We start from the raw sequence: 25,850 nt of genomic DNA on the forward strand, positions 1-25,850 counted from the left end.
CGGCGTGCGGAGGAGGCTGGGGATATTTGGAAATGTTCTTTTTCTGCTTTCATAGTGCAGCATGCATTTTTTACTTCATTTAATCTTTTTTGCTCAAATTCCCAAGTGAAGAATTCTTTCCATGAGCCAGAGCCTGCTGCCACGGCTTTGTGCCCGGCCATGGCACTAGGGACCAGTTGGGGACCATGCCCTTGTATCCCTCCTCCAAGTGCAGTAGCATGGACACTCAGAAATGGGCATGAGGCTCAGGACACCCAACTGGGATCCTCTTCATCCCTACTTCAGCTCCACTGTCCCACCCAACCCCTTTTCTCCCCACTCCTGCAATTTGGTGCTTTTTTGGGGTGATGAACCTCCTCCCAGCTCGAGCGGGAGCTGCCCACAACCCATTTTAAACAGCTCAGGCTTTGTCTTAATTCCAGCTCCTGAAAATTGAATTTGTTAGTGGCATAAACAGGATATAAAAGACTGAAAAAAAATAAAAAGGAGAGGGGAACATTTTTCTCCACGCCTTTTCCTTCAACCTCTGAGGACCATATCTGCTGGCACTCCTGAGTGTTAGTCAAACTCCTGATGGCAAACAGGCCCTGGGGACCTGCTCTGTCCAGCATCACAGGATACTCCTGATCCTGGATTTTTAAATACAAAGGTCACAATTTCTGCTCTTTTCCTTTTTTTTTCCTCTGGTGTTCTCCAAACTAATGGTGGTTTATGGTGCTCTTTGACGTCAGCCACAAATGGGGCTGCCAGGTGGTAATAATTTTCCCAAATGTCGGCTAAATACAATTATCACTCCATTTTCACTTCAGAAATATTAAAGTTTGTGTTTCTCCTGTTATTAATTCTGAAAAAAAGCCTTTATAAGTCACCGTGGCACACGGCCGCCGGCCCTGGGGTGCTGGCAGCCACGGCGGGGCTGGTGACCATAGCCCAGGCTGGCCCTGCTGTGCCACATCCCTGGATTGTTCTGGAGGGCAGGGATGCCAGGCAGTGCCCTAGAGACCCAGGGACAGAGCCAAGAGTTGGGATGTCAGCAGGCCTAAGTATGGATCCTGAGGGTGAGGAGGGATCCATGTCCCTGTGGGAGACCCAAATTTCAGTTCCTGTGGACCATGAACTTAAATCTGGTGTTTCCCAACCCCGTGCCAGCACAGCAGGGTCCATCAAAGGCCAAGCTCCTAGACACGCTGCTTCCTCCTGGCTTGGTGTCCAAAGCATGAGCACATCCCTGCAGCTTTGGCCAGGGCAGGCAGGAGCTGAGGAGCCGCTGGTTTTGTCACGGAATGATCACATCCTGCTGCCAAGAGGGGTCCATGAGGGTTGGGATGCTGCAAAAGTCCAAGTTCGGCTGCAACCAGAGGACCCAGGACAGTTCCCAGAGCTGAGACACTGGGGTTGGATTATCAGCAAAATGGCATAAAAATGGACTTTGAGACAGACACACCATCACAGCCTTTGGTGGCCGAGTCCCAGCTGAGTGACGCCAGCACCAAATCAGGCTCTCAGCCCTGGCACAAGCTGAGGTGCAGGTGCAGCCACACATCCCATGTTTTCCTTCCCTGAGGGCACACAAATGGGCACCTTGCTTGCCTTTCACTACCCAGGGTTACCTCAGCCTCTCACCACATTCCCTGACTGGGAGCACATGCACTGGGAGCTGCAGCTGTAGCAGGGCTGGCTGTGGGCACAGGAGCCACGACTGCAGAGGCTGCTTCCACAGCCCTCCCTGGGCTCTGTGGCTGTGGGGGGGAATTTCCCCATCCCCAACCAGCAGCCTGCTCAAAGCCTTTGTCTTCTGCTGAATTCCAGCTGGTGAGAGTCATCCACCAGAGTCAGAGGATTTACCCTCCTGGGGAATGATGTGCAAGGGGGAACCATGTAGTCACATTAAAGTTATTTGAAAAAGAATGGGACTGAGTGCTGTCTCACGTGGAGCCAGGAACATCCATCTGACTGATGCTTCCATCTGTCTTTCTCAATACTTTCCTTAAATAGTCCAAATATTAAAAAAAAAATAAAAAAGAAAAAAAAAATCTATTGGAATTTGGCATATATGGTTCTTAGGAGAATAGAAGAGGGCCAGATACTAAAATACCACTGCCTCACTCCCTTCCAGTAACAAACACATGATTTTCATTGCAGAGAAGGCAGATAGTCACATCTGGCACAGAGGAGGGTGCTCCATGGTCACTGATGCTTGGCTTCGCTGGGAGAGCAGGCTGTGCTGCAGGCTGAGGGGTCCTGTAGGGCACAGTAGCAGCACCCGACTCATCTGGGGAATTCCAGCTCCCTACAGCAGAGGAATCTGCAGTCCAGCTGTTCCAAACCCCAGGCTTGCTGTCCTGCACTGTAAGTCCTGTCTCCTGCCTTTCCTTGGAGAAACTTCCCTGAGCCTCCACTGTGCACAGCCAGGAGGACTGGCTGCAATGGTGGGAATTGATTCTGGAGCGCTTTTCACACCATGTCTCAGTTCCTCGAAGACCTTGCCTGTTGTTGCTCTTACTATCACCTCCTGCTGGCTCTACCCAGGAACCCTGTGGTGCCCACAAATGGGAATTGGTTTATTATGGCCTGGCACAATGTTGGTGACTCCTCGTGTTTGCTCGTTTCACCCATTCAGCTCCGCTCAAGGAGCGATGCCAGATTTTCAGTGACAGAGTTTCAGTTGCTCGTGTGGGATGGAAATTGATGTTGACTTCAAGGATGGAGCTTGGTGCAAATGCCTTTCCCTGCCCCAATGCTGGGACAGAGTTGGATAAAACCTTCAACAACTCCCAGCCTTCATGTTCATTTCCTCCTTTCACATCCACTGAATACCGAGGTCCCAGGTCAACATCCTCCATCCTCCCAAGCTTCTCCACATTCCACCATCCTCATCTGGCTACCTGAGAGCTCTGCCCCAACACCACATCCCCTTGGGAAATCCCAGCTCAGCCATACCCAGCAGAGCAGAGGAGCCCGGTGTGGGGCCGCCGTCCCTCCCAGCGCCCGTCGGAGCTGGCCGGCGCTGAGCCCACCCGCGCCAGCCGCCGGGTGTTCTCCCCGCTCTGACAGCTGGACGGAAATTGGAAGGCGACGCTGACATGTGTCAACAATAACCAGCGAACAAGCGCCAGCGGCGGCGGCGGCTGTCCCCACCACCTCGAGGAGGCTGGCCACTCTTGGCTGAAATCACGGCACGTTGCGGCTGGAAGCTGGAGTATTGTTTCAATTATTTCCATTATATAAAGTCAGGCCATTTAATATATTCTGCCTCAAAGGGGCTCAACTAAAGAGATAAAATAAACACTGAAAATCTGCTCTGCTGACATGTACCAGGAATTCAGTTTCGACACCAAGCCTTCCCTCCTATCTTGCTGCTCATCTTCCCTTTCCTCTCAGCTCCCTCTCCTACTCTTGCTACCCCTCGGCCTCTTGATGCCAATTCCTTCTTTGGGCTTTGCTCCTGTTTTGGCAGCTGGAGCACTTGAAGGCTGTGCAGCCACGCTGGCGTCCAGGACTGGAGCAAGCCAGAGGAGCCAAGAAGAGAGATGGAGCTCCAGAGCTCGCTCTGGGATGAAGGACTTGATTTATGGCAAATCTTAAGCCTCTTGGGATGCCATATTCCCTGAGAACAGCAGGAATGGCGAGTGGCACAAACCCAGGAATGGCTGGAGTGTGGCATGAGGAGGAGGAGAAGAAGGAAAAAGAGGAAGAAGAGGAGGAGGGGAGAGCAAATGTGCCATGAGCATGCTGCAGGCTGCACTTGGCAAAGTCAGCACTAAAATCAGCCACCTTCACGCCTTCCTTCTCATCTGAGAGAGCTGACCCCAGCACTGAGGGACCTCACAGCTCTGTGCTGGCATGGGAGGTGGTGAGTTGGGCTGCCAGGAGGCTGGAGTTGCTTCCACCAGCTCTGACCAGACAGGAGCTGCTTCCCATTAATGCTTCCCACGGCATCAGCTTCCCCAGAGTACTCCTCCCTCGCAGGGCTGTGCTAGTCCAGGTATTCCCAACACGTTGGCGTTTGGGAAGGAGCACCAGCCACACCAGCAGTAAATCTGTTACTTGGTCTTTCCCAGCACATTTCCCTGCTTGGAGCTCTGCCTCTCCTGGAGCGGGGTCATGGGCAGTGCCACCACCGGGGACCCGGGTGATGGAGGGAGTGTCACGGGATGCCAGTGAGGGCTGTGCTGCGGCGTGAGTCGGAGCTGGCATTTCACAAGAGCAGGGAAAGGACCTCTGCCGAACTGGCGCGAGAGCAGCTGTGACTTTCCATTCCTGTGGGAAGTGGGCTGCCACCGTCCAAGCATCTGGGCTTGTTATGATGGGAGAGGAATGCCAAGTATTTTTCTTCCTTATCCACTACCATCCGCTCAAACCCTCCCCTGATCAAACCCACATTCATCGCCTGGGATGCACTGGAGAAGATCCCTCCCAGACCTCATGGCTGCTGGGAGCTCATGGCACCTGTGGAGAAAACCCCGCCCTCATCCAGGGGCTCCCTCCATCCCCCTGCCCCTTCCTGCCTCCTTCCGCTGCTAGCCAGCTCCAGACATTTCACTTTCACTTAACTACCTTTGCTAGGAGCATCTCTGCACCTGCATCCCTATGCCTGCATCCCTGTACCTGCATCCCTGTGCCTGCATCCCTGTGCCACCACCTCTGTCACTACATCCCTGCTGCCCTGCGGGCCCGGCGGGACCGCACTGTCCCCTCCAGAGCCCTGAGCATCCCGAAAACAGCCACTGGGCTGGTGCCACGGGCGTGTGCCCTGGGGCGCCTGCCGTGCCGGGAAGCAGGCGGTGCAGCTTTGGAAGGTCATCAAGATTTTTCCGAAGATGAAAGTGTGCTCAAGTGTCAAACAAACTTTCCAAATTATCTTTCTGGACACTTTCTCCCTTCTGCTTTGGAAGACGGAGGAGGAACATTTCATTCCCTCTGTGCTGGCGTGGAGCAGGGCTGCGTGAGGAGCCGGGAGCTGCCAGCGGCACCCGCGGCTCAGCCCCGCTTCTTTCTGCCCGACATCATCCCTGAGTCACCGCGGGGGCTGCCCTGGCATCATCAGCTGGGCTTTCCCCTCCCCGCAGCCCCCCCAAACCTCTCCCAGCACAACAGAGGGCTGCCAGGTGCCCATTTAAACAGCAGACACCACCTCTCCTCTCACCGACAGCTGGATTTGGCATGAATAGACAAATTAAGGGAAACATGTGGATTTCTCTGCTGTCTCAGGGATACCTGGCACACAGCAGCAGGGGCATGGGGACAGCGGCTATGCCACCCTTGGCAAATCCCCCGCGTTCCCAAACAGCTGGGACTGGGCTGAGCAATGCCACGTGGTGCCCCCAGGATCCAGCACTAACGAGAGCTGTCTAATTAGTGCATCCTCCTGTGACGGGTCACCCTGGCAAGGCTTGTGCCGACATCCGCTCACCCATGCCAGCAGCCAGAGAGCGTGACCAGGAATGAGGTGCTTCCCTGACCCTTGCACAGCGTTTGCCTTCCAGGTCTGGGCAAGGAAATTCCCTGTCGGCTCCAGGGCAGCTGGGCTGGCACCCAACAGGACTTGTGGAAGCTCCTTGCCCTGCAGCACCCGCGTCTCATCCTGGTCACGGCCATCCACACCAATGCAGCTGCCTGCAGCCAGGATTTGGAGACGCTCAGATATCCCCAACGCCATTGCCATATTCCTATTTTTCTGTGCTGGGATGGCAACAGCATCCCCGAGTCCACATGATACCCCAGCCCTTGTGAACTCCTGATGGTGATGCCATGTTGAAGGTTTGGTTGTTTATGGAAATTTCGGCTGAGCCAGATGCTGCAATTTATGCATTTTATGTGTAATTTTTCAATTTATTTCATAATTAGAAAAAAACCCCAAAGTGATCCCAACCATTATTACTCCTGGTTTCCTCAGTTATTACTCTTGGTTTCCTACAGTGAGGCCAAAGGGGTCTGAAATGGCTCCTTTGTTGTCTGATCATTAACCCTTCAGGAATGAAATGCAGCAGTGCCGGATGGGAGCGGTGGGGAGAGAGGCTCAGGGGGGCTGGGGGAGAGAAGGGAAACAGGAGGGAGAAATTCGAGGGGTAGAGAGGAGATTAACCCCTATGTACTGTCCCTGGGCATGGTTGGACACCCCAGGACGCTGATAGACACATCCACTGCAGTCCCTTGGGTGCTCCACTCTGGGGCAATGGCTTTGCTGGTTCTCAGTGGCCCCCTGCCCATTTGTCTCTCCCAGGCAATGCAGACCCAGAGCATCCCGGGTGGAAAAGAGCCCTGCAGCCCGTTGGTGTGTGGGATGAGCAGGTGGATGATGTTCTGCCCCAGGGTGCTCGGAGGGGTGCCCAGAAAGTTTCTCTGTGCCCCCTCTCGGGGGAGGAGAGGGGCACCATGTGCTGGTTCGCACGTGGTGATGACAGAGGTGAATGTCACTGGGGCTGTCACTGGTGGCCAGCGGCCTTGGAGCCCTGGCTGGGAGGTCACCAGGCTGTTCGAGGGTACGGCTCCTGGCACAGGGTTGGCATGACGGGATGAGCACGTGGGTATCTCAGGATGGGGACCTGCACCTTGAGGTCACCTCGGGTACCTGGCGAATGAGGGGTCCCCGTCCTGTCCTGAATCCCACTTCAAGCACAGCCCCTAGGGTGGGTTTTGGGGGGCACAGCGTAGGACAAGCGGTGTGAACAGCTGTATGGGAGCTGCATGAACAGCTCCGTGAGCTCGTCTTGGCTTGGAACAGCTTGGCACAGCTCGGCTCGGCTCAGCTTCGCTCCCGCAGCTCGGAAGGAGGTGAGTTAAGAAGCACTCGGAAAATCAGAGTCAGCTGCAATCCTGGGGACAGCCGGGGCAGACCCACAGCCGCCGCCGGAGCTGCCGGAGACCCACCACGGCTCCCGGCGATCCGGAGACTCAGCCCTGCCCGGGGGGCTCAGCCCTGCCCGGGGGCTGCCCTGGCCCCCCCAGCCCTGCAGGGTCTAGGAGCGGGGGGCTGAGCAGGGGGGGCTGAGCAGGGGGGGCTGAGCCGGGGGGGCCGGCGCAGGCAGCGTCACCCTCCTGGCTCCACCCCCCCAAAATCGCAGGGGGCTTCGCTGTGACCCCGGCGCTGGGATGGCAGCGGGACAGTCGGACCGCGGCGGGACGGCGGGACGGTTCCCAGCCGAGGTGGTGGCTGGAGTGCTCCGGGGGGATCCAGCCAGGGCGTTTGCCAGTCGCTTTGTTGCTGCTGGGGGATTTTTTACTTTTTTTTTTAGGATTATTATTATTTTGAAAGGGAGGGTGAGGAGAGGGGGCTGACACTGACTATAAAGGCAGAGCTCCCTGGAGCAGCCGGCACTTCCCCACCATGAGCACTCCCCGGGCCTGACAGCCCCAGCCTGCCCCACTGTCGCCGTCTCAAGCTGCTCTGAAGTGTGGCTGTGTGTCCGAAGCTCGGGTTGGGATGGTGTGAGCCCGGAGCCGCTCGTCGCCCTCCCACCACCCCTCACCGGCTCTGGCAGGAGCCGAGCCCCCCAGCCGCTTGGATGATTTGATTTCTTCCCTGTCCGACATCACTCCTGCCCAGATGCAGTGGATAATATTCATGTTGCTGTTATTCATCAGCTCCATGGAAATGCTCACGCAGAACCGGTGGAAGAAGCAAGGTACAGTGTGCGCAGTGGGCTTGTCCTGCTCGGGTCCTGCAGGGTGGCTTTGGGACACCAGGCTGCCTGTCCTGCCTGCACAGAGCTAGAAGGAGTTGGTAACCAGGGCTGGAGGTGTAAGGAACTGGCATAACCCCAACATCTCTCCTTGACCCCCTTTGGGGACCGTCTGTGTTCCCCTCTGGGTGCGTGGCATGGGGCTGGCTTGGCAGTGCAGGAAGATGCAGAGCACAGCCCCATAGCACTGCCTGCCCAGTGCCAGCCCTGCCTTTAGGGCTAGCAGGAGACAAGGAACACTGGCTGGCACTGGGACCAGCTCTGCAAACCCCTGCACAGCCAGACACAGTGGGGATAGCACAAAATGAGCTGGTTTCCCCATATTTCCTTTCTCTGTGTAACTCACTAAGTGCCTTAGGAGCAAAACCTCCTGGAAGGGTGCTCAGAGCCACAGCAGGCACTGCCTGTCCCCTGCCCCATCCTTTCTCCATAAAGATGCACCAGCTGAGCCACTGCTCAGTGCCTGTGCAAGGGCAGGGTGTGCTGGGGTAGCTGAGGAATGTGCCCCCTCCATCGGGCACTGGCTCATCTCCCTCACCGGGCAGTGCCAGGCAGTGCTGGCTGGCTGTGTGGAGTGGATCCAGGGCTGGTTCTCAGCTCTGTGCCAGGAATGCCTTGGTTTTGGGGCCAACATGCGCCAGGGTAGGGGCTGGACCTCCCAGGACCAGCGCTGTCAGGGCTGGAGTCCGGAGAGCTTCCCTTGAAGTTGTTCCATGTTAAAGGCATGCAGAGGCAGTAGGTGTGTGTGATGATGTGGGTGGCCAGGCTGGTGGCCAAAACACCCCTGATGGGAAACAGCCAAGCACCAAGAGGGGCTCCAGATACCAGTGCTTGATGCTGGATAGTGCAATGCTCCAAAGGCCTCAGGTCTTGGCAGCTGGGGATCTGGCCATGGCTTCACACCCCTGACATGTTATGTACCCAGGATAACCCACAGAGAAAAGCTAGCACAGGGCCCAGGAGCCACAAAAGATGCTGCAGCACCCCACAGCCTCCCTACTGCTACTGTGACCTCTGTTCTGGGCAGTCCAGTGTCCCAGAGACTCATGGTTCCCAGCAGGACTGGGCATAGAGTGGGCAGAGATGGGGGATGTCACACCCATGTCCAGCACAACTCAGCTACCCGCTGTGCCCCATGCCCAGTGCCCATCCCAGCTCCGTCCTGCACTCTGCCATCACCACGGGACAGGAGGAGATGAACCTTCCACTTGTCCCTAATCCCCAAGCCCATGGTTTCATAGTGAGCCATATTCTGTTGTTCTCTGTGGTGGCTCACACTGTCACTCCTGGTGGCAGAGACGTGTGTGCCATGCCAGCAGCACTGTGGAGTAGAGGAGGATGATCCCACTTCTCCCAGCTTCATAGCAGGGGATTATTTCCAAAACCAGTGAGAGGAAGGAGGCTCTGGAGCCCATCCAGGGCTCCCCACCTTCTTTGCCCTGGCTGGAGTTGGAAAGAGAGCAGAAAAAAACCCCCTAAATATAAGAAAGAATTAGGGAAGGGAAAGAGGCTTGTAAATCCCTGGGTCTCGAGGGAAGCGACTCCAGCTGCAGCCAGGAACACAAATGTTGTCAGCATTTGGTAAATATGTAACGGAGACCATAACAACTTAATGGATCCAAGGTGCTTCGTTAGCTCTCCCAGCAGATGCAGCTCTAATGAAGGCTCCTGGCAGTGCTGCCATCCCAGACAGTGTGCCCCAGAGAAGGGACTGAGCCAGCTTGGGGACAACAGCATGGCACCACAGCACCATGGACTGGCTTGTGCCAGGGATCAGAACACAGAGCTGCGAGGCATCGCCTGCTATTGTCTGACAGAATCCTCTGCCAGCAGCCCCTGGCTTCCCCAGCACCTTCCCACCATCGTGGGACCCTTCTGATGCTGCTGATGCAGCTTCTGTGGTGCCAGGCACTGCTCCCAGGCTGAGTCTGTCTGTGCTGGGCAGCACCCAGCTGGTGGCTTGGACTTGTAGTAACCTTGTCTAGTGGAAGATGCCCTTGCCCATGGCAGGGTGTTTGAGATGACCTTGGAGGTCTCTTCCAACCCAAACCATTCTGTGATTGAATGGTTCTATAGAGCCCAGGTCCTAAGCATGCTGTAATGGGGCTTCTGGCATTGTCACTGCTGCTCAGACTGTGGTGCCAGAGCCAAGCAAACAGTTCCCAACACATGGTGAAGGCACTGGATGCCTGCATGCAGGAGCTCCGTGGCCCCTTTCGTGATGCCCAGGCAGCCTGGGTTGCAAAAATACACAGGGTGTGAGTAGCCCCCAGAGCTGATACTTCACTCCTAAAGTGCCCCTGTGCCAGAAGCATCCCTCCAGGCTGCTCTTCAGTGGGCTTGGAGAGCAGGAGCAGTTGACAGTTTCTCTGTGGGCTAGTGGATGTTGGCACCCTGTCCTTGTCCCTGGGAACAGAGGTCACCCTCCTCGGGGTCAGTCCCCCTCCCACCGGCTGGGAGTACAGCACAGGCAGCCAGGGAGGCAGCAGAGGCTCTTGAGCAGACAGATCCTTTTCTCAGCTTCTCTTGAGTGCATCCAAAATGCCCTTTGTCCTCTGACACTTAGCAGACATCAACTGTTTAATCCAGGTCAGGTCTTACTTCTCCCCACTGACACAGTGGCTGTTCCACTTCCCATGGGATGGGCAAAGCTAGCTTGGAATGGCTCAGGCTGTCACCCACGGGCAGTGCTGGGCATGGGGCAAACCCTCAGTCCGGATCTTGCAGTTATCGAGGCCATCAGTGATGACCAGGCTGAGAACTCTGTGTGTCCCTTTGCTGCCAGCACGGACAGAGGTGGGGATTTGAGGATCAGAGAGAGGTGGAGCGGCATTTACAGAGAGACAGGACAGTGCTGTCACCCTGATGTGTCGGAGAGGAGCTGCCACGGGGCTGAGACCCACCTGGGCACCTGTACCACAGCCCCTGTCCTCCATTTGTCCCCTCAGCGAGTGCCGGCCTGCTGGAAAACTGCACGGGCTGCGTCCTGTGCTCTGAGGACAACGGCTGCATCACCTGCCACCACCGGCTCTTCCTGCTCATCTGGAGGGACGGCATCCGCCAGTACGGGATGTGCGTCCACACTTGTCCCCCGGGCTACTTTGGTGTGCGGGGTCTGGAGGTCAACAGATGCACAAGTACGTCCGGGGTCCCCCTGCTCCCACCAGTGCCCCCTGCTCCCCTCGGCGCCCTGCGAGTCCCAGTGCTGCGGGAAGGGCGATGGCTTCATTTCCCGCAGCATCCCTGCTGGTGCTGCATCCAGGGCCGGCCGGGCTGGGGGGGCTCCGTCCGCTTTTCCCTTGCCCAGAGCTGCTGTTTTTGGGTCCCCGGTGGGTGCCGGGGTGGCTCGTGCCCCGGGCTGTCCCGCTGACCGGCCGTCCCTCCCGGCAGAGTGCAGGTCGCCCAGCTGCGAGAGCTGCTTCAGCAGAGACTTCTGCATGAAGTGCAAGGACAAGTTTTACTTGTACAAGGGCCAGTGTTTTCGGCAGTGTCCCCCCGGCACGGCGGCCCAGCCCGACACCCGCGAGTGCCAAGGTAAGCAGCACCCGCACCCCGTGCCCGCCGTCCCTGGGGATGTGCCTGGCACCCAGGGGTCACCAATCCGTTGTGTGCCCGTCCCGCAGAGTCGTGCGAGCCGGGGCCGTGGAGCGAGTGGAGCGCCTGCACCCACGAGAGCCGGACCTGCGGCTGCAAGTGGGGTGTGGAGACGCGGGTGCGGGAGGTGCCGGAGGCTGCCCGGGAGGACGGGACTGCCTGCCCCGCGCGGCTGGAGACCAGGAGGTGCCGCATGAAGAAGCACTGCCCGGGAGGTGAGCACCGCGCCGCCGGGGCTGGGGACAGCTTCGCGTCCCTCCAAAGTGAGCCCGAGGGGCGCTGCAGGAGGACGGTGGCAGCAGGGGTCTGGCCGTGGCCGGCGAGCCATGCTGTCATCTCTCAAGCATTTTGAAATTTTGGGTAAAGCCGTCATCTCAGGCACATGTGCTGAGCAGCCCTAGGGCTGGCTGCTCCCACCTGGCAGTCCCCGAGACTGCCTGGGATGAGTCCATGCTGGACTGGGCTGGGCTGGGCACTGGCACGAACCGCCGTGGTGGGATGAGGCTGCCGAGCTCCAGCTCCCATGCTGCCACGACGTGAAGGGAGGCTTTCTGTACTGCAGCTGTGGGTGAGGAGGATTGAGACACTCAGGGAAAGTTCCTACAAAAATATCTGAGGTCCCCAAAAGCTGGAACACTCATGGAGCAGGAGGGCATCCTCCAGGGGATTTCTAATGGCCAAAATTTTGGGAGACACCCCAGGGCACAGTTCCCCTCTATGGCTCATCTGGACAGATGTTCACTCATGCTTCTGCACTTCCCCCCACTTAATTCACAAGCTGGGGGCTCCCTGGCTCAAGGATCTCCCCACCTTTCACACACCAGACCCACTGAAGGCTCAGTCCAGGCAGTGCGTGCACGGGTGCAGGGCTGGCGATGGGAACCAGGACATGGCTGATGTCATTTTTGGATACAGGCGTCTGGACTCGAAACTACCCAATAAATCTCCACTTAATAACTGGCAGAAAGGGGGATGCATGAGATACCGATCTGAAGTGCCTGGCAGCAGATCTGAGCCACCAAGGGTTGCGGTTCAGGGCTGCGGGATCACTCTGTGCCGTGGGATGGGCTGGCCGGCACCGCCAGCGTGGCGGGGATCAGAGAGGACAGGGCTGTGAGGGTGGAGAGAAAAAGGATGAAGAAGGGGGGCAAAAACAGAGGACGTGCGTGCTGGGTGAGGGCCACGGAGGCAGGAGAGGGGCTCCATCCCAGCACCATCAATCATAAGTAATATTTTTCTGCTGACAGTGCAGAGGAGCTGATTCCTTTCCCCACCCAGGTTCAAGCTCATGTCTTTGGGGTGCCAGGTGGCATCGATTTTGAGGCTGTTCCCCTCCCTGCTGGTGTGTGGCAGCTCCAGACCCGCCGAGCTGGTGACAGTTTGATGAAAGAAATTTAGTGTGGGAGGACAGGCTGCTCCGGAGCAGTGTGTCCTGGAGCACCGTGCCCCTGCCCTGCCCTGCCTGGCACACAGCAGGATCTCACTGACAGGGACTGCTGTGCCCATATTCCAGGGGCACCTCATCTGGTGAAGTTACTGGGAAGGCACTGTTACCCCAGAAAAGTACTTGGCCTCCTGCCTCTGCCTGTGCTTTTCCTGCAAGCTGGAAGCCCTGGGGCTATGGTGATGGGCTCAGGGACTGGCAGGACTCTAGTCTTGAGGCTGCTGTCTGGGATCAGCTTCAGAGACAGGCCTGTCCCCTGTCCAGCAGAAGGAGTCCCATGAGTGCCTCCCAAGCAGCCCCCTGAGTAGAGAGCAGCTCCTCCATGTCTCCCTCTCCTGGGCAGGCTGTTCAGTCCCTGCCACGGCAGAGCGTGCATCTGCCCTCACTCCCAGGCTCCTGCCCGCCTGGCCAAGTGCTGGGTTATGGGATCCAGATGCTGGAGGAGGACGAGGAGTTCACTTGATGCATCCGAGACACCCCCAGCCCAGGCGAGCCAGGGCAGGCGGCCGAACCCGACCGTGTGATGAGAGATTTGTGCCACCACTTCTGAGCCATCCAGGCGGCTGGAAGGGAAAAGCTGCCGCGCTTGGCCATGGCACAAACCCCTCGCGCTGCTGTAAATCTGCCTTGGGTGTCTGTCCCGCTCTCCAGACACTTGGCGTGCGTGCCGTGCCCTCTCCTTTGTGGGTGGCAACTGTCTGGAGATCAGAGCCAAGAAACAGGGTTTCAGAGCCAGGCAGGACAAGAACTGGAGCCCTCAGAAGGGACTGGGGACAGCAGTGCTGGCACACACAGCACCAGGGACAGTCATGGTTCCTTGTGCCCCTCGCACCACTGAACCCCCTCCCATGTGACTCTAATTGGAATGTGGGTGCAGGGGAGCAAGCACAGACAAAGCTGTCCAGTTTTTGAGGCAACCATTCTGATCTGTAGCATGGGTTCCCCCTCCCACTGGAGCCCATGGCACAGCAGGGTTTATCCTGAATCCCTGTTTCTTTGGTGTCTCAGCTGGCTGGAGGGTGTGTGGCAGCTTCTTGGGGTGAGCAGAGATTTGGGTCCCAGCAGCCTGACCCTGGAAAGCTGGCAGTGGTTTGACCTGGGGTGCATCCAGGCTCCACCAGGACGTTGGTTGTGCCACTGGGATGGGGACCATCCACACGTGGAGAGCATCCACAGGGAGAGAGAATTAGCACCTATGCAAGGATGCTCTCCAAAGCCACCTTGCTTCCCACCATGCCCAAATCCTCCCAGGGGCTTTCTGGGTCCCATGGTGGTGGGCAGGTTCCCACATGATGGCAGAGCTGAGCATGGCTGTGCCACAGCTTTGGGGTGTTGGTGCAGCCACTGCCGCTCTCCAACACCCACAGTCCTTGCTCAGAGAGAAGCTGGGTTTTCTCTTCTGTTTGGGTTGAGCTGCCCCACCTCATTCCAAGGGATTTTGGGGTACCAGAACTGAGAGTCCAACCATGAGAGATGTGGGGACAACATACTAGTGTCCCTTCGCCCGTGCCATCAGCACACCCAGACCCCCCACAAACCCACACTGCTGTTTCATGACCAGGCAAGGGCTCTGGGGTCTTCAAAATCAGAAACTGGGTCCAGCACTAACACCCTGAGGTGTTATGGGATCAGCATCCCATGGATGAGGCTCAGGTCATATCATGTTGCCTGGCCAATGAGTGAGGTCTCCTTTTCTCCCCTTTTATCTGTTGCAGAGAAAACTGAACCCAAAAATAAAGGCAAAAAGCGACAGAAGAAGCCGAAGACAGAAAGGCACACGGGCACCTAGCAGCCATCAGCACGGGAGCCAGGGCACTGTGGCAGGAGCTGGCTGGGAGCTCCTGCCACGGTGCTCCAGCCACATCACCCTTGTTTTTCCATCTACAAAAAAAAATTGCACAATTTTCTCTTCCCCCCCATCCCCCTTTTCTTTGGAGACAATTTATGGTCTGTAAAACATTTCCTTTTCAGAAAATCTAATTTGCTATGTCCAAAGCAAAGCCCTAGGGCTTGGGGAGGGGGTGGCTCCTTTATTCCTCTGGTCTTCCCTCTCCCCTAGCCTGTTCCGTCCCTTCCCTTCCTCCAGATGGGTGGGATGGGGTTAGACCAAGGTTGGACCCTGCTAATGAAGCTGATGCCTGCCTGGATAATGTTCCCCAGGGCTGGGAGATGCCCTGGCTCCACAAGGTCCTGATTTTATGGAAGTGCTGGGAGGCACAGTGCACCCCTGAGCTGCTCCAGGTGTTGGATAGTGTCCCCCATCCTCAGCCACAGGCACGGGAAGCAGCAGAACTCCCGGGGTTGGGACCCCAGTGGGGACCCTGCCATTGCTCACAACAGGCCAGCCTGGTGCTCAACATCCCCACCAGTACAACCAAGGGCCAAATCCTGCCCTCCTGGGTCTTGGAGGGCAGCTGGACCTCCAGACTGACAACCCTTCTGGGACCATGCCTGCCCAGCACTCAGCACCGTCACGGGCCAAATCCTGCCCTCCTCAGGCTCACAGAAAGGCTCAAAGAGCTTCTCTCCCAGCTGGATGTGGGCACAGGAATTTGGGGTGACTGCCGTGTATTCGGTCTAGGACAGGGACACACTCAGTGCAAGTGCAAGCCCAGACAGGGGATGCTGCTGCTTCCTGCGTCCTCAAACTGGCATGTGTTGGAAGCAGCGCTGCAACCCGCTGCCAGCCATCACCGGAGGGTGCTGAGCCCCCTGCCAGCCATCACCGGGGGGTGCTGAGCCCCCTCCCAGCCATCACCGGGGGGTGCTGAGCCCAGGCGTGCCGGTCTGTCCCTCCCTGCCACGCTGTGAGTGTCCACAGGCACAGAGGGCTCTATCGGTATATATACCATGTGTGTGCTTAAATCGCTGCCCAGCCGCAGGCAGCTCTGCATTTGGGGTTTGCCGAGGTCCGAACTCCCCGTCCCTGCCCTGAGCGTGAGCAGGGGGAGGCCGGGGCTGGCCGCGGGGTGTCGAGGCTGCGGGGGCTGCACGGACCCTTCAGGACGGGAGCGCTGGGTGTCAGCATCGAGCCAGCCCCAGAGCCGGCACAAAGCTGCCGGAGCGGCTCCTCCGATCGCTTCATGACAAATAAAGGGATTAAACCCCCGGCATCACTTCTGCCTCCCTGTTTTCCGCATTCCCACGAGTTGCTACCGGAGGGGCTCAGGGATGCTGGCCGTGGCCACGGCGCAATCCCGCGTTCCCCAGCTCTGCAGCCTGGGGGAACACCCTGCCCTGGCCCGCAGCACTGCGGTACTGGGGAAAGATTTCATTTTAAGTTTTTATGTAAAGTACCACCAGCATCGCTCATTGCCTGATCCAGCGCTGGGGCGAACGGTGTGACACTGGGGCTGCCATTTCGCAGGATTGGGAACCACCAGGGGTTTTTTCTGGGTGTTGGAGAAAATCCCCCTCTGCTAAGAGGCTCGGGCATCCCCTTGGCAGCCTGTCCCCACCCCTGGGATTGTCTCCTCCTGGGGGACACAGACTAGATCCTATCCCAGTACATGGGCTGGCAGATGTGGTGACCCCCAGTTCAGCCCCCTACAGACCCTGGCCTGGGATCTGGGCACGCCGAGCCCTATGCACAGTTTGTCTGTGTCCTGCCAAGCTCTGTCTGGGACACAGCCCTCCTCCCGGTCCCCACGGGCTCATCCCATGGCCAGAGCAGCAAAATCCAGGCCTGGCTCCCGCTGGCATTATAAATAGCCGGGATTCGGGGAGGGAGCTGTGCTGCCTGGGATGGGGGTGCCTGGGTGTGGTGAATCCCAGCGGGTGCTGCTCGGGGGGACTCGCTGGGTGCAGGGCTGCAGGGAGGGAGGGCTCGGTGCTGCCGTGGCGCTGTCCACCCCGGGACGTGCCATGAGTTGTGCAGAGAACGGCCGGGGGAGGGACGGGGTTGTGTGTGCGAGGGTGTGAGTGTGTGTGTGAGTGCGTGTGTGTGAGAGACAGACATTTATAGATCACGTGTGAAACTTGATCTCCCCGCAGTGGACCCAGAGGAAAGAAAAAAAGATAGAAGTATTGTTTTTAAACAGATTTTTTTCCTTTGTTTTTCTTTTTTTTTTTTTTTTCTCCTCTCCCCCTCCGAGGGCTGGCGATAAAAGGCCGGGGCGGCCAGCGCTGGCTCAGAGGGAGGAAATGCCGAAATCGCCGCGGTCGGACGCGGCGGCGAGCGCCCACTGACCCATCCCGGCACGGAGCGGCTGCCGGAGCATCCCCCGCCGTGGCACCCCGGTCCCGCAGGGATCCCTGCACCATGCGGGCGCTCAGCCTCGGCCTCGTGGCCCTGACCTGTGCCACGACGGCTCTGTGCGCTGCCGGAGCCCAGCGCCGGGCTCTGGAGGGCGGCGGCCGCCGGCGCTACCACCGCGTGCAGCACGGTCACTGCAGCTACACCTTCGTGCTGCCCGAGGCCGAGCCTGTGCCCTGCCCGGCAGCCCCCGATGCTGTGCCCGGCCCGGCCAACGTGCTGCTCCAGCGGGACTCGCCCGCCGGCACCGCCGGGCACGGCGCTGCCCAGCGCCTGCGGCACCTCGAGAGGATCCTGGAGAACAGCACGCAGTGGCTGCTGAAGGTAGGGTGTAGGATGTGGGGTGTGGGGTGTGGGATGTGGGGGGGACACCCACTTATCCAGCATCCCTGTGGCACAGCTGTGGACACCGGGGCCTGTGCCCAAGGAGCATCCAGCTCAGCTTTTCTCTGCAGGTGTGCAGCTGCCACCAGGCGCTGTCTGCAAGAGGGGGGTGCGTGCTGCAGGTTCTACAGGGGCTGCAGATTACTCACCCAGATCACTTTCCATTGAGGGTCTATTCCCTGTGCATCCTTGCCATAGGGCTCCTCCTGGCTGGGTTAGCCCTGTCAAGCATCCCTTGGGGATCAGCATTCCAGGTTCTTGGCGAGGAACCTGGAAAGGGGTTTGGCCAGTGATAGGGCGAGGGTCCCAAGGGCAGGGGGCACTGAAATCTCTCCAGCTTCATAATTTTCCCTCTCACAGGCTTTGCAAAAGCTCCCAGCACTTGCTGAGACTTTGTGGTACCCGTGGCTCCTGGGTGGCCTATGGGTGATGGACAGTGGGAACAGTGGGGTGCCACACCAGAGGGGCTGTGTACCCACAGGGTTGCCACCCTCAGCCCCCACTGGCTCACCCTGTCCCCAGTGCCTGAGGCAGGAAGCAGCATTTCCTTCCTGGAGCCCCCAGCAGCTGAGTGCAGCTGCCTGCGTCAGACCCAGGAATAGCTCATCCCAGGGGACACATCCCTGGGGGGCCCTGAACCCCTCAGCCCGTGCCAGGAACACTGGGTACCTGCACTGACAAGAGTGGAAGCAGCTTGTCCCCAGCTGTCACTGACCCAGCAGAGCCACAAGCATGTCCTGTGGTGTCCCACCAGGCTACAATGGGACCTGTGTGCCTCTGCACTCCCACTTCCTGGCTGATGTCCCTGTGCTGAGCTCCTGCAGCACTCAGGGATCAGGATGGGGCCAGCACACTGAGTTAGGGTCCCTGTGCCAGCTATGCTGCTTGGGTAACCACTCTGTGGGGAACAGTGCAGGCAGCAGGGACGTGCAGGACGTTGTTCCTTGTCCCCTCAGCCATTCTAGAGAACAAATTCCTCAAGAGCTGGGAAAACACTGAACCGTGGCTCTGCTGGAAGCCAGCCCAGAGTGTTGCAGAGGGGTCAGCAGGACCAGTGACAACCTGGCTGGTGGCACCGAATCTCTATCACCGTGGAACCTGCTGGGTCTGCTGCGTATACACAAATCCTGGGCTCCCTGTGCTCTGGAGTCCCTCTGCCCTCAACTCTCTGCCTTGGTGTCTCTGTGCTCTGGTGTCTTGGTGCCCTGTGTGCCCAGGCCAGCTCTGAGCTTCCCTCGGGATGAGGGCAGCCTTTGTATGGCCAAGCAAAGCAGGGACCAGGGTCCCACCACAAGTGCCCATGGCCCTGTCCAGAGCAGACAGCCACAGGCAGGGTGGGACTGCACATCTGGGCAGCTGTGGCCATCAATGCCCCTCATCACAGCCCCAAGGAGCAGAAGACACTGGAGCACTGGGAAACCAGTACCCCATTTCTATCCTATCCCCATCCTGTTCTATCCATCCATCCCCCCACAATAATCCCATCCCGTCCTGTCCCGCCCCATCCTGCAGCACGGCTCTCTCCTTTTAGAGGCAGCTTGCAGCTATGTTTTTTGCTGTAGTTCCTCAGCTTCCCAAATTTCAGCAGAGCTGCCCAAGAACGCTTGTTTTGGTCAGACTCCAGCCCTGAACAAACAAACGAGGGCTCAAAAGAGGCATTGGGTTCAGGGACAGATCGTAAACAACGCTGCATCCCTGTCTGCTCTGCCCTGGCATGGGGAGCCCTGCAGGGTGCTGAGAAACTGGGAGGTGTCCTGGTACCCGACAGGGTTCCCCAGGCCCCCTCAGGCATCTCCAGCACTGGCCTCCCCCAGGACCCCCACCCATGGCACTGGGGGGCTAGTGCACCCTGCCCACTCAGCACCCCTTGGTGGGGACATGGCAGGGACCCAGCACACAAGGACATATCAGCTGCTTCTGTCTCAGGAGGAATTAATTTTAGTTCAAACATAAACACTTGATGGTGCCGCTGGGTCTAGGGGGAACTTGGGGTGGGATGCAGTCTCCAGCAGGGCAGTGGCATTTTGGCAGCTCTGAGGTGCCTGAGGCACAAGGGCTGATGCTGCTCACCCTGGGATGTGTGCCGCGGTGTGGGGAGCAGGTGAAGGGTTTTCCACCCACCTGTGACTCAAGGATTCCTGAGTTGGTGCTTGTGAAATGTTTAGAAGTGCCAGGGCAGGATAGGAATTGGGACATAGGGAAGAGATGTGGCTGCAAGAAGGATGATCCAGCTGTTGGCAATGGGATCCCAGCATGGGGACAGCAAGGAGCTGAGTTTCTGCCTGCTCCATGGTGATGTCCTGGGGTGACCAAAACAACACCACAGCTTTTCCCGCAGCAGCTCTGCCCTTATGGTGGAGAAATGAGTCTCTGAGACCAGGAAAGCACAGCTCACATCAGCTGGACGGAGGGATCCCGGATTCCTTGTCCTTGGCACAGAGCCTGTCCCACTTGTGTCCCCTATGCCAGATATGCCTGGGGACACTGTGCCCCACTCCAGCTCCCAGGGAGCTGCTGGGGCCAGGATCCAGGACTCCATCTCCAGGGCTCTCAGCCTTCCCCGTGCCAGCTTGACCTTTTCCGTGGGTATGTTCTGCCCTCAGCTCACAGATATGTTTATTTAAAATAGAAGGAAAAAAAAAAAAAACCAAAAGCAAGATTAAGAGGGAGAAAAGGCCTCCCCAAGCCCTGTGAAGCAACAAGATTAACGACGTGGTTAAAGGGAAACTCTCCAGCAATCCCTCAGCTTGGGGAAATGTTTTCCAGACGCAGCTCTCCGACCTTTCCCTGCTTCCTCCCTGAGAGCATGTTCCTGTGAGAGAAAATCCCCAGGGAAAGGGGTGCCGGCGATGCTGGCTGGGATGGTCAGCCTTGGGACCTTCCTGCCCCGAGACCCCCCTGCCCCACATGGATGCTCACAGGAGGGTGATGGTTTTGCCACTGCCTGGTGCGGAGGAGGAGGAGGGAACAGTGAGATTTCGTCATGCCAGACAAGTGCAGAGCCCTGTGCCCTGGCCCGCTGCCGGCCCCACTCCCACGCTGAGTATCCCAACACTGCTGCCTGCCGTGGTGCTGAACGCCCTGGTGTTTCATGATGCCAAACATCCCAGCACTGCCGCCTGCCTGCCACAGTGCCAAGCATCCCAGCAGCACTGCATTCCCACCACGGTGCACAACACCCCAGCACCACTGCCTGCTTTCCACACTGCCCAGACAGCAGCATCCCAACCCTGCCGATTCTGGTCCACAACCCCACAAGCTGCAGGAGGATGTGGGGCTCTGCCTGCACCCCACTGGTGAGCTCAGGCAGGGAGCAGGATCTGGGCACTGCAGGGACAGCAGCATCTGTGGGATGCAGGGAGCTGGGCAGCCCCCGTCCCTCCTGCTCTCAGGGGCTGCTTTCCCAGCGTGGGCGGCAGCGTGGCCCCTTCCGCTCCCTGTGGCCCCCGCCGAGGGACCGTGCCCCCACCGAGGCCATCGCCCTGGGGAGGGGCTGAATGGGAACCTCATGGCGGGGCTGCCAGAAATAGAAAAGCCTTTGGGAAAGGCGACTCCCCCGCGGGCTGGGAAAGCGGAAGCGTCATCTCGGCTGTGTCCGAGCTGTGTTTGCAGCCAGTTTCTTCCCAGCCCCGAGTAATTCCTCGTGGTAGAGCAGCACCGGGTGTTGGACACGCACCTCCCTGGCTGATGGTGTCCCCTCACCCTACACATCTCCAGCCCTGGGAAACCAGGGTTGGGGGCTGGCAACTGATGCCGATGCCAGTGGCAGCCACTCCTTGCCTGGCTGCTTGGCACAGGCCACCCTGGCTGAGCATCAGCCCCAGCTCGCCAGCACACCTGGGCACTCAGAAGCCTGTGCCAGGCCCCAGCTGGTACCACAGCCCAGGAATCTTGGCAGCTGGTGCCTGAGGAGTCTCCCCTGCAGCAGCTCAGCTCGCTCTGTCCTCTGATAAGATTCTAAGGGCCTTGAGGTGGGTCAAGGCTTGTGGAGACACAGGGCTGTGCCTGGGGGCTGTGCTCAGTGGTGCCAGGTTCAGCTGGGATGCTGAGAAAGGACCTGAAGAGGTGCCAGAATGACCCCCCTGGATCCTCACTTCCCTGCACAGCTGGAGAGCTACATCCAGAGCAGCATGAAGCCGGAGATGGCGGAGCTGCAGCAGACAGCAGTGCAGAACCAGACCGCCACCATGCTGGAGATCGGCAGCTCCCTCCTCAACCGCAGCGCCGAGCAGAGCCGCAAGCTCACCGACGTGGAGGCCCAGGTATGGCACATGTGTCCCCACCACCCTGAGGCTGTGGTAGGTGGCATGGTTTGTCTGCAGATAAAAGCGATTCCCTGAGGTGACACAGGGTTTAATGCACCAGTGGCAGAGGTACCAGGGCTGTGTGCCAGAGACCGGCCAGCCCAGTGACACCACAGCTGTGGTGTGGCTCTGGCTGCTGGTGCCAAGACTCCCCTCTGCTCCCGAGGCAGGTGCTGAACCAGACATGGCGCATCGAGATGCAGCTCCAGGAGAATTCCCTGTCCACCAGCAAGCTGGAGAAGCAGCTGCTGCTGCAGACCAATGAGATCCACAAGCTGCAGAACAGAAACAAGTAGGGGCTGGGGTGGCTCAGGGACCCCCACAGCCCTTGGACCCCACAGGGAGGCTCCCACCTCACACTGCACTTTGAGGGGGCTTGAACCCCTCCAGATGCTGGCTGTGGTCCCTAGGGGGTTACACAGCCCCAGTATGGCCATTGGGCTTTGGGTTCCCCTGGCTGGGCACATCCCAGAAGTGAGGGTACAATTCAGGGGGTGCAGCAGGGGATGGGGACAGCAATGGGTCCCTGCAGACACGCTGGGACGGCTCTGCCACTCCATCACCGCTGCATCCCACTCCCAGCATCCTGGAGGTGCGGGTGCTGGAGATGGAAACGAAGCAGCAGGCGGAGCTGGCGGGGGCCCACTCAGAGAAGGAGAAGCTGCAGCGGCTGCTGAGCCGGCAGAGCGGCACCATCGAGGAGATGGAAAGGACGCTGCTGGCTGCCAGTGCCAACACCAGCCTGCTCCAGCGCCAGCAGCTCCAGCTCCTCCAGTCTGTCCAGAGCCTGGTGCGCCTCGTCTCCCAGGGCAGAGGTGAGCGGGGTGTGCAGGCAGAGTAGGGGCAGTGGGGAAGCTCCTCGTCCTCCCAGGAGCATGCCAGGGTGCCCCTGTGGTCTGCTCAGCTTGAGTAACTTCACCTCAAAAATCATAGAATTATTCAATCTTAGAATTATTCAATCATAGAATGGTTTGGGTTGGAAAGGATCCTAAAGCTCATCTCATTCCAACACCCTGCCATGGGGAGGGGCATCTTCCACTAGAAAATGATCCACTCATTGCAAGCTGCAATGCAAAGCACTCAAGCTGCAAGGAGCAGCTTGGAGCCCCAAGGGGTGGGTCCATAGCCTGATGCCATTCCTAGGCATGGCAAACCCCCAGGGGTTAGGCTGGCAGCAGCCCTGGTGGCACAGCTGCCTTGCCCAGCCCTCAGGAGATGGCGCAGAAGGAAAAAAAATAATCTGTGAGCACAAAGGCATCCAAAAGGAGAGAGAAGAGCAGCAAAACCAGCCAGGGCTGCAGGGCCTTCAGGGTTTCTGCCTTCTCAATGTCCCCTTTGCCACAGCCACGTCAGCTGGGCAGGAGCAGCAGTTCCAGGACTGTGCCGAGGTGCGCCGGGCGGGCATCCATGCCAGTGGCATCTACACCCTGCACATTGCCAACCTCAGCGAGCCCAAAAAGGTGAGCACAGTCCAGAGAGGGCTTTCCTGCAGGAGCCCAGAGTGTTGCCCACCCAATGCACACCAGCCCCACACCAGATCCCTGTAGCTTGGCACATCCCAGGGCTCGCAGCCTTGGGGGCTGCACAGGGGTGAAGGCAGCACCCATGGGGTAAAATCAGGGCTGGCACAGCCTTCCAAATGGGGGTATAAAACTGATTTTAAAGGCAGCCTGACTTATAAACACCAGACTCCTGCCCCTGCCCATGGTCGTGGAGGGGGGAGAGACCCCTCAGCCAGGCACTGGGCACAGCATACCCTCACTAGCCCCTCAGCCAGCTCTAGCACCCATGCTGAGCTGCCCAGCCTGGCAGGGATGCACCTGACCATGCACTTCAAGCCACCCCCAGCCTGTCCCTCACTCCCTTGCAGGCATACTGTGACATGGAGACAGATCGAGGGGGCTGGACCATCATCCAGCTTCGTGCCAACGGCAGCCTCAGCTTCCAGAGGAACTGGAGGGAGTACAAGCAGGTGTGTGTCTGAGCAGGGAGGGGATCACCCTGGGGGCACCCCGGGCACCCTGAACTCACCCACCCTGCTGCTCCACAGGGCTTTGGGGACGCGTCGGGGGAATACTGGCTGGGGAATGAGGCCGTGCACCTGCTGACGAGCCGGGTGCCCTATGCCCTGCGGGTCGAGCTGCAGGACTGGGAGGGCGGCCAGGTGTATGCCCACTACGGGAAATTCCAGCTGGGCAGTGAGCGGCAGTTTTACAGGTAGGGGAGAGGCACTGTGGGAACAGCCACCCAGCACTCCCCATCTCTGACTGTCCCCAAGCCCTGTGGCCAGGGGGAAGGGCTGGGTGTGGTGCCCCAGGGAGGTGCAGGATCACCTGGGGCTTCACTGGGTTGTCCTGGTGTAGTTATGATGCCAGGTGCCAGGCACATTGCTGTGATACTTTCATCTCTTCCTGAGCTCCTGAGAAGTAGATTTTTAATGTATAAAATTGCATCAAGGCAGTGAGATTTGCCTTCCAGTGGGAGCAACTTGGGCACTTGCACTGAGGCTGTTTGTTTGGACAAGGGAGGTGACACAGCTGTGACAACCAGGCATTCCCAGGGATGTTGGGCATCCCCAACTTCCTCTGTCCAGGGAGGGATGCTACAGTCCTAATGCTCTGCTTGCCATCACCATATGCTCCTGGCCATGGGCAGGAGGGTGGAAAGCAGCTGAGGGCATTCACTGCTGGGCTGGAGGTGGAACCAGATCCCAGATATCCCCTGCACCATCCATCCTATGCATGCCCTGAGCTGACCCCAGCAAGAGGACTGGAGGAGATTTGGGGGTCCTGTCTGCCCCAGCCTACCACAACCTCCACTCTTGGGAAACAAGGACAGGAGGCCAAGCTGGAACTGCAGGATCTCTGCCCAATCCCTCTATGCTGTGTTCAGCTCATGGCAGCCCCTGAGCAGTGCTGGGGGCTCTGTGACCCCCAGAGTCACCGGCAGTGACAGTGGCTGTGTTCCTGCTGGGCACAGGCTGTCGCTGCAGGACTACAGTGGCACAGCTGGGCGGCAGAGTGGCCTGGCACTGCAGGGCACCCAATTCAGCACCCGTGACTCTGACAATGACAACTGTCTCTGCAAGTGTGCCCAGATGCTTTCGGGAGGTGAGTGGAGCAGGGGGGCACCCCCATGCAGCACCCACAGGTGCCAGCCTGCAGTGCCACCTTCCTGCCCTGCTCCCTCCCCACAGGATGGTGGTTCGATGCCTGTGGCCTCTCCAACCTGAATGGCATCTACTACCCGGCCCGGAACAACATCCGCAAGCTCAACGGCATCCGCTGGCACCACTTCCAGGGGCCCAGCTACTCCCTGAAGGGCACCCGCATGATGATCCGACCCAGCAGCTTCTAACTGCACTGAGAGAGGAGTCCGGGACAAGGGATGGTTGGGGGCAGCTGAGGTGCCCCAGCTGCTGCAGGGAACCTTTGCCATGAGTTGTGTTTTTTACTCTTGTTTATCCCGTTTTTCAGAAGTCTGCAGTGTCACCATGGCCATGCTGGAGGAACCGTGGGCAGGGGTGAAGGGCGCTGCAGGAGCTGGAGCTGCAGGACCTGGAGTGGGACAAAGCTAGACCTGCCAAAGTGGGCTCCAGCATATGGAAACCCCCTGATTTCACCTCAGTTTCTCTCCCCAAATTTCTGCTGGGCCTTGGGGTTTTGTTTTGGGGACAGAGCTCCAAGACCACCCCCAGTGATGGGGCTCTGAGAACCCCTGGGAGCATTTAGAAGGACCTCAGACACGATGATTTGCCTTTTCACTGGTTTTGGATATTGTAAATCCCCCACCATCCCACTTTGCTGCAGGAGCTGGGTGGGACGGGAATCCTAATAAGCATTGAGGCTGGTGGTGTCCCTCCCTCCCTTTTCATCCAGACACAGCCATGCAAAGGGCCACAGGCTGTCCCCTTCCAAGCATGGCTGGAGCCACTGTCCCCATTTATGGCAGGACAGGCACTGCTCCTCACAGGATAGAGCTGAATTTCTCCAGCTCTCAGAGAGGACAGGAAGAGCAGGGGTTGTCCTTGGGGACCTTCCTCTCAGAGAGGACAGGAAGAGCAGGGGTTGTCCTTGGGGACCTTCTTCATGGGGACCAGTCCTGGGATGGCCAGTGGCCCAGTTCTGCAAGGCATTTGCTGGGAGCAGACACAGCACTGGCAGGGCCCCAAGATTGGCAGGAAGGGG

At 58.5% G+C, this 25,850-nt stretch overlaps 2 protein-coding genes across 4 annotated transcripts; both read left to right on the forward strand.

The window, feature by feature from the left end:
• The first annotated feature begins 7,088 nt into the window (after positions 1-7,088).
• On the forward strand, positions 7,089-14,624 carry RSPO4 (R-spondin 4). Its single transcript, XM_033075103.1, has 5 exons — positions 7,089-7,625; positions 10,631-10,819; positions 11,073-11,216; positions 11,306-11,491; positions 14,436-14,624. The coding sequence occupies exons 1-5, from the start codon at positions 7,547-7,549 to the stop codon at positions 14,507-14,509; spliced, it is 672 nt and encodes a 223-aa protein (XP_032930994.1). The 5' UTR covers positions 7,089-7,546; the 3' UTR covers positions 14,510-14,624.
• Positions 14,625-16,827: 2,203 nt separating this feature from the next.
• On the forward strand, positions 16,828-25,850 carry ANGPT4 (angiopoietin 4). 3 transcript variants are annotated; one of them, XM_033075375.2, is made up of 10 exons: positions 16,873-17,299; positions 21,466-21,621; positions 21,834-21,955; positions 22,246-22,478; positions 23,008-23,123; positions 23,534-23,635; positions 23,714-23,880; positions 24,643-24,773; positions 24,860-25,048; positions 25,140-25,220. In XM_033075375.2, exons 1-9 carry the CDS (start codon positions 16,982-16,984, stop codon positions 25,018-25,020), a joined length of 1,506 nt encoding a protein of 501 aa, XP_032931266.1. In that variant the 5' UTR covers positions 16,873-16,981; the 3' UTR covers positions 25,021-25,048; positions 25,140-25,220. The 3 variants fall into 3 exon arrangements, with proteins under 3 accessions (XP_032931265.1, XP_032931266.1, XP_032931267.1); XM_033075374.1 differs by having other exon boundaries at positions 16,828-17,299; positions 24,860-25,230; XM_033075376.2 differs by lacking the exons at positions 24,643-24,773; positions 24,860-25,048 and having other exon boundaries at positions 25,140-25,850.

Source organism: Catharus ustulatus, chromosome 17 (genome assembly GCF_009819885.2).
Source record: "Catharus ustulatus isolate bCatUst1 chromosome 17, bCatUst1.pri.v2, whole genome shotgun sequence".
NCBI classification, from domain to species: Eukaryota; Metazoa; Chordata; class Aves; order Passeriformes; family Turdidae; genus Catharus; species Catharus ustulatus.

What these genes read in the sequence shown, in the direction of transcription:
- RSPO4 (XM_033075103.1), top strand. Translation starts at nt 7,547, where the DNA reads ATGCAGTGGATAATATTCATGTTGCTGTTATTCATCAGCTCCATGGAA. An exon ending in CGACACCCGCGAGTGCCAAG is followed by an intron (nt 11,217 to 11,305) that starts GTAAGCAGCACC and finishes CCCGTCCCGCAG; the next exon opens with AGTCGTGCGAGCCGGGGCCG. An exon ending in GAAGAAGCACTGCCCGGGAG is followed by an intron (nt 11,492 to 14,435) that starts GTGAGCACCGCG and finishes TATCTGTTGCAG; the next exon opens with AGAAAACTGAACCCAAAAAT.
- ANGPT4 (XM_033075374.1), top strand. Translation starts at nt 16,982, where the DNA reads ATGCGGGCGCTCAGCCTCGGCCTCGTGGCCCTGACCTGTGCCACGACG. An exon ending in AAGCTGCAGAACAGAAACAA is followed by an intron (nt 21,956 to 22,245) that starts GTAGGGGCTGGG and finishes TCCCACTCCCAG; the next exon opens with CATCCTGGAGGTGCGGGTGC. An exon ending in ACTGGAGGGAGTACAAGCAG is followed by an intron (nt 23,636 to 23,713) that starts GTGTGTGTCTGA and finishes GCTGCTCCACAG; the next exon opens with GGCTTTGGGGACGCGTCGGG.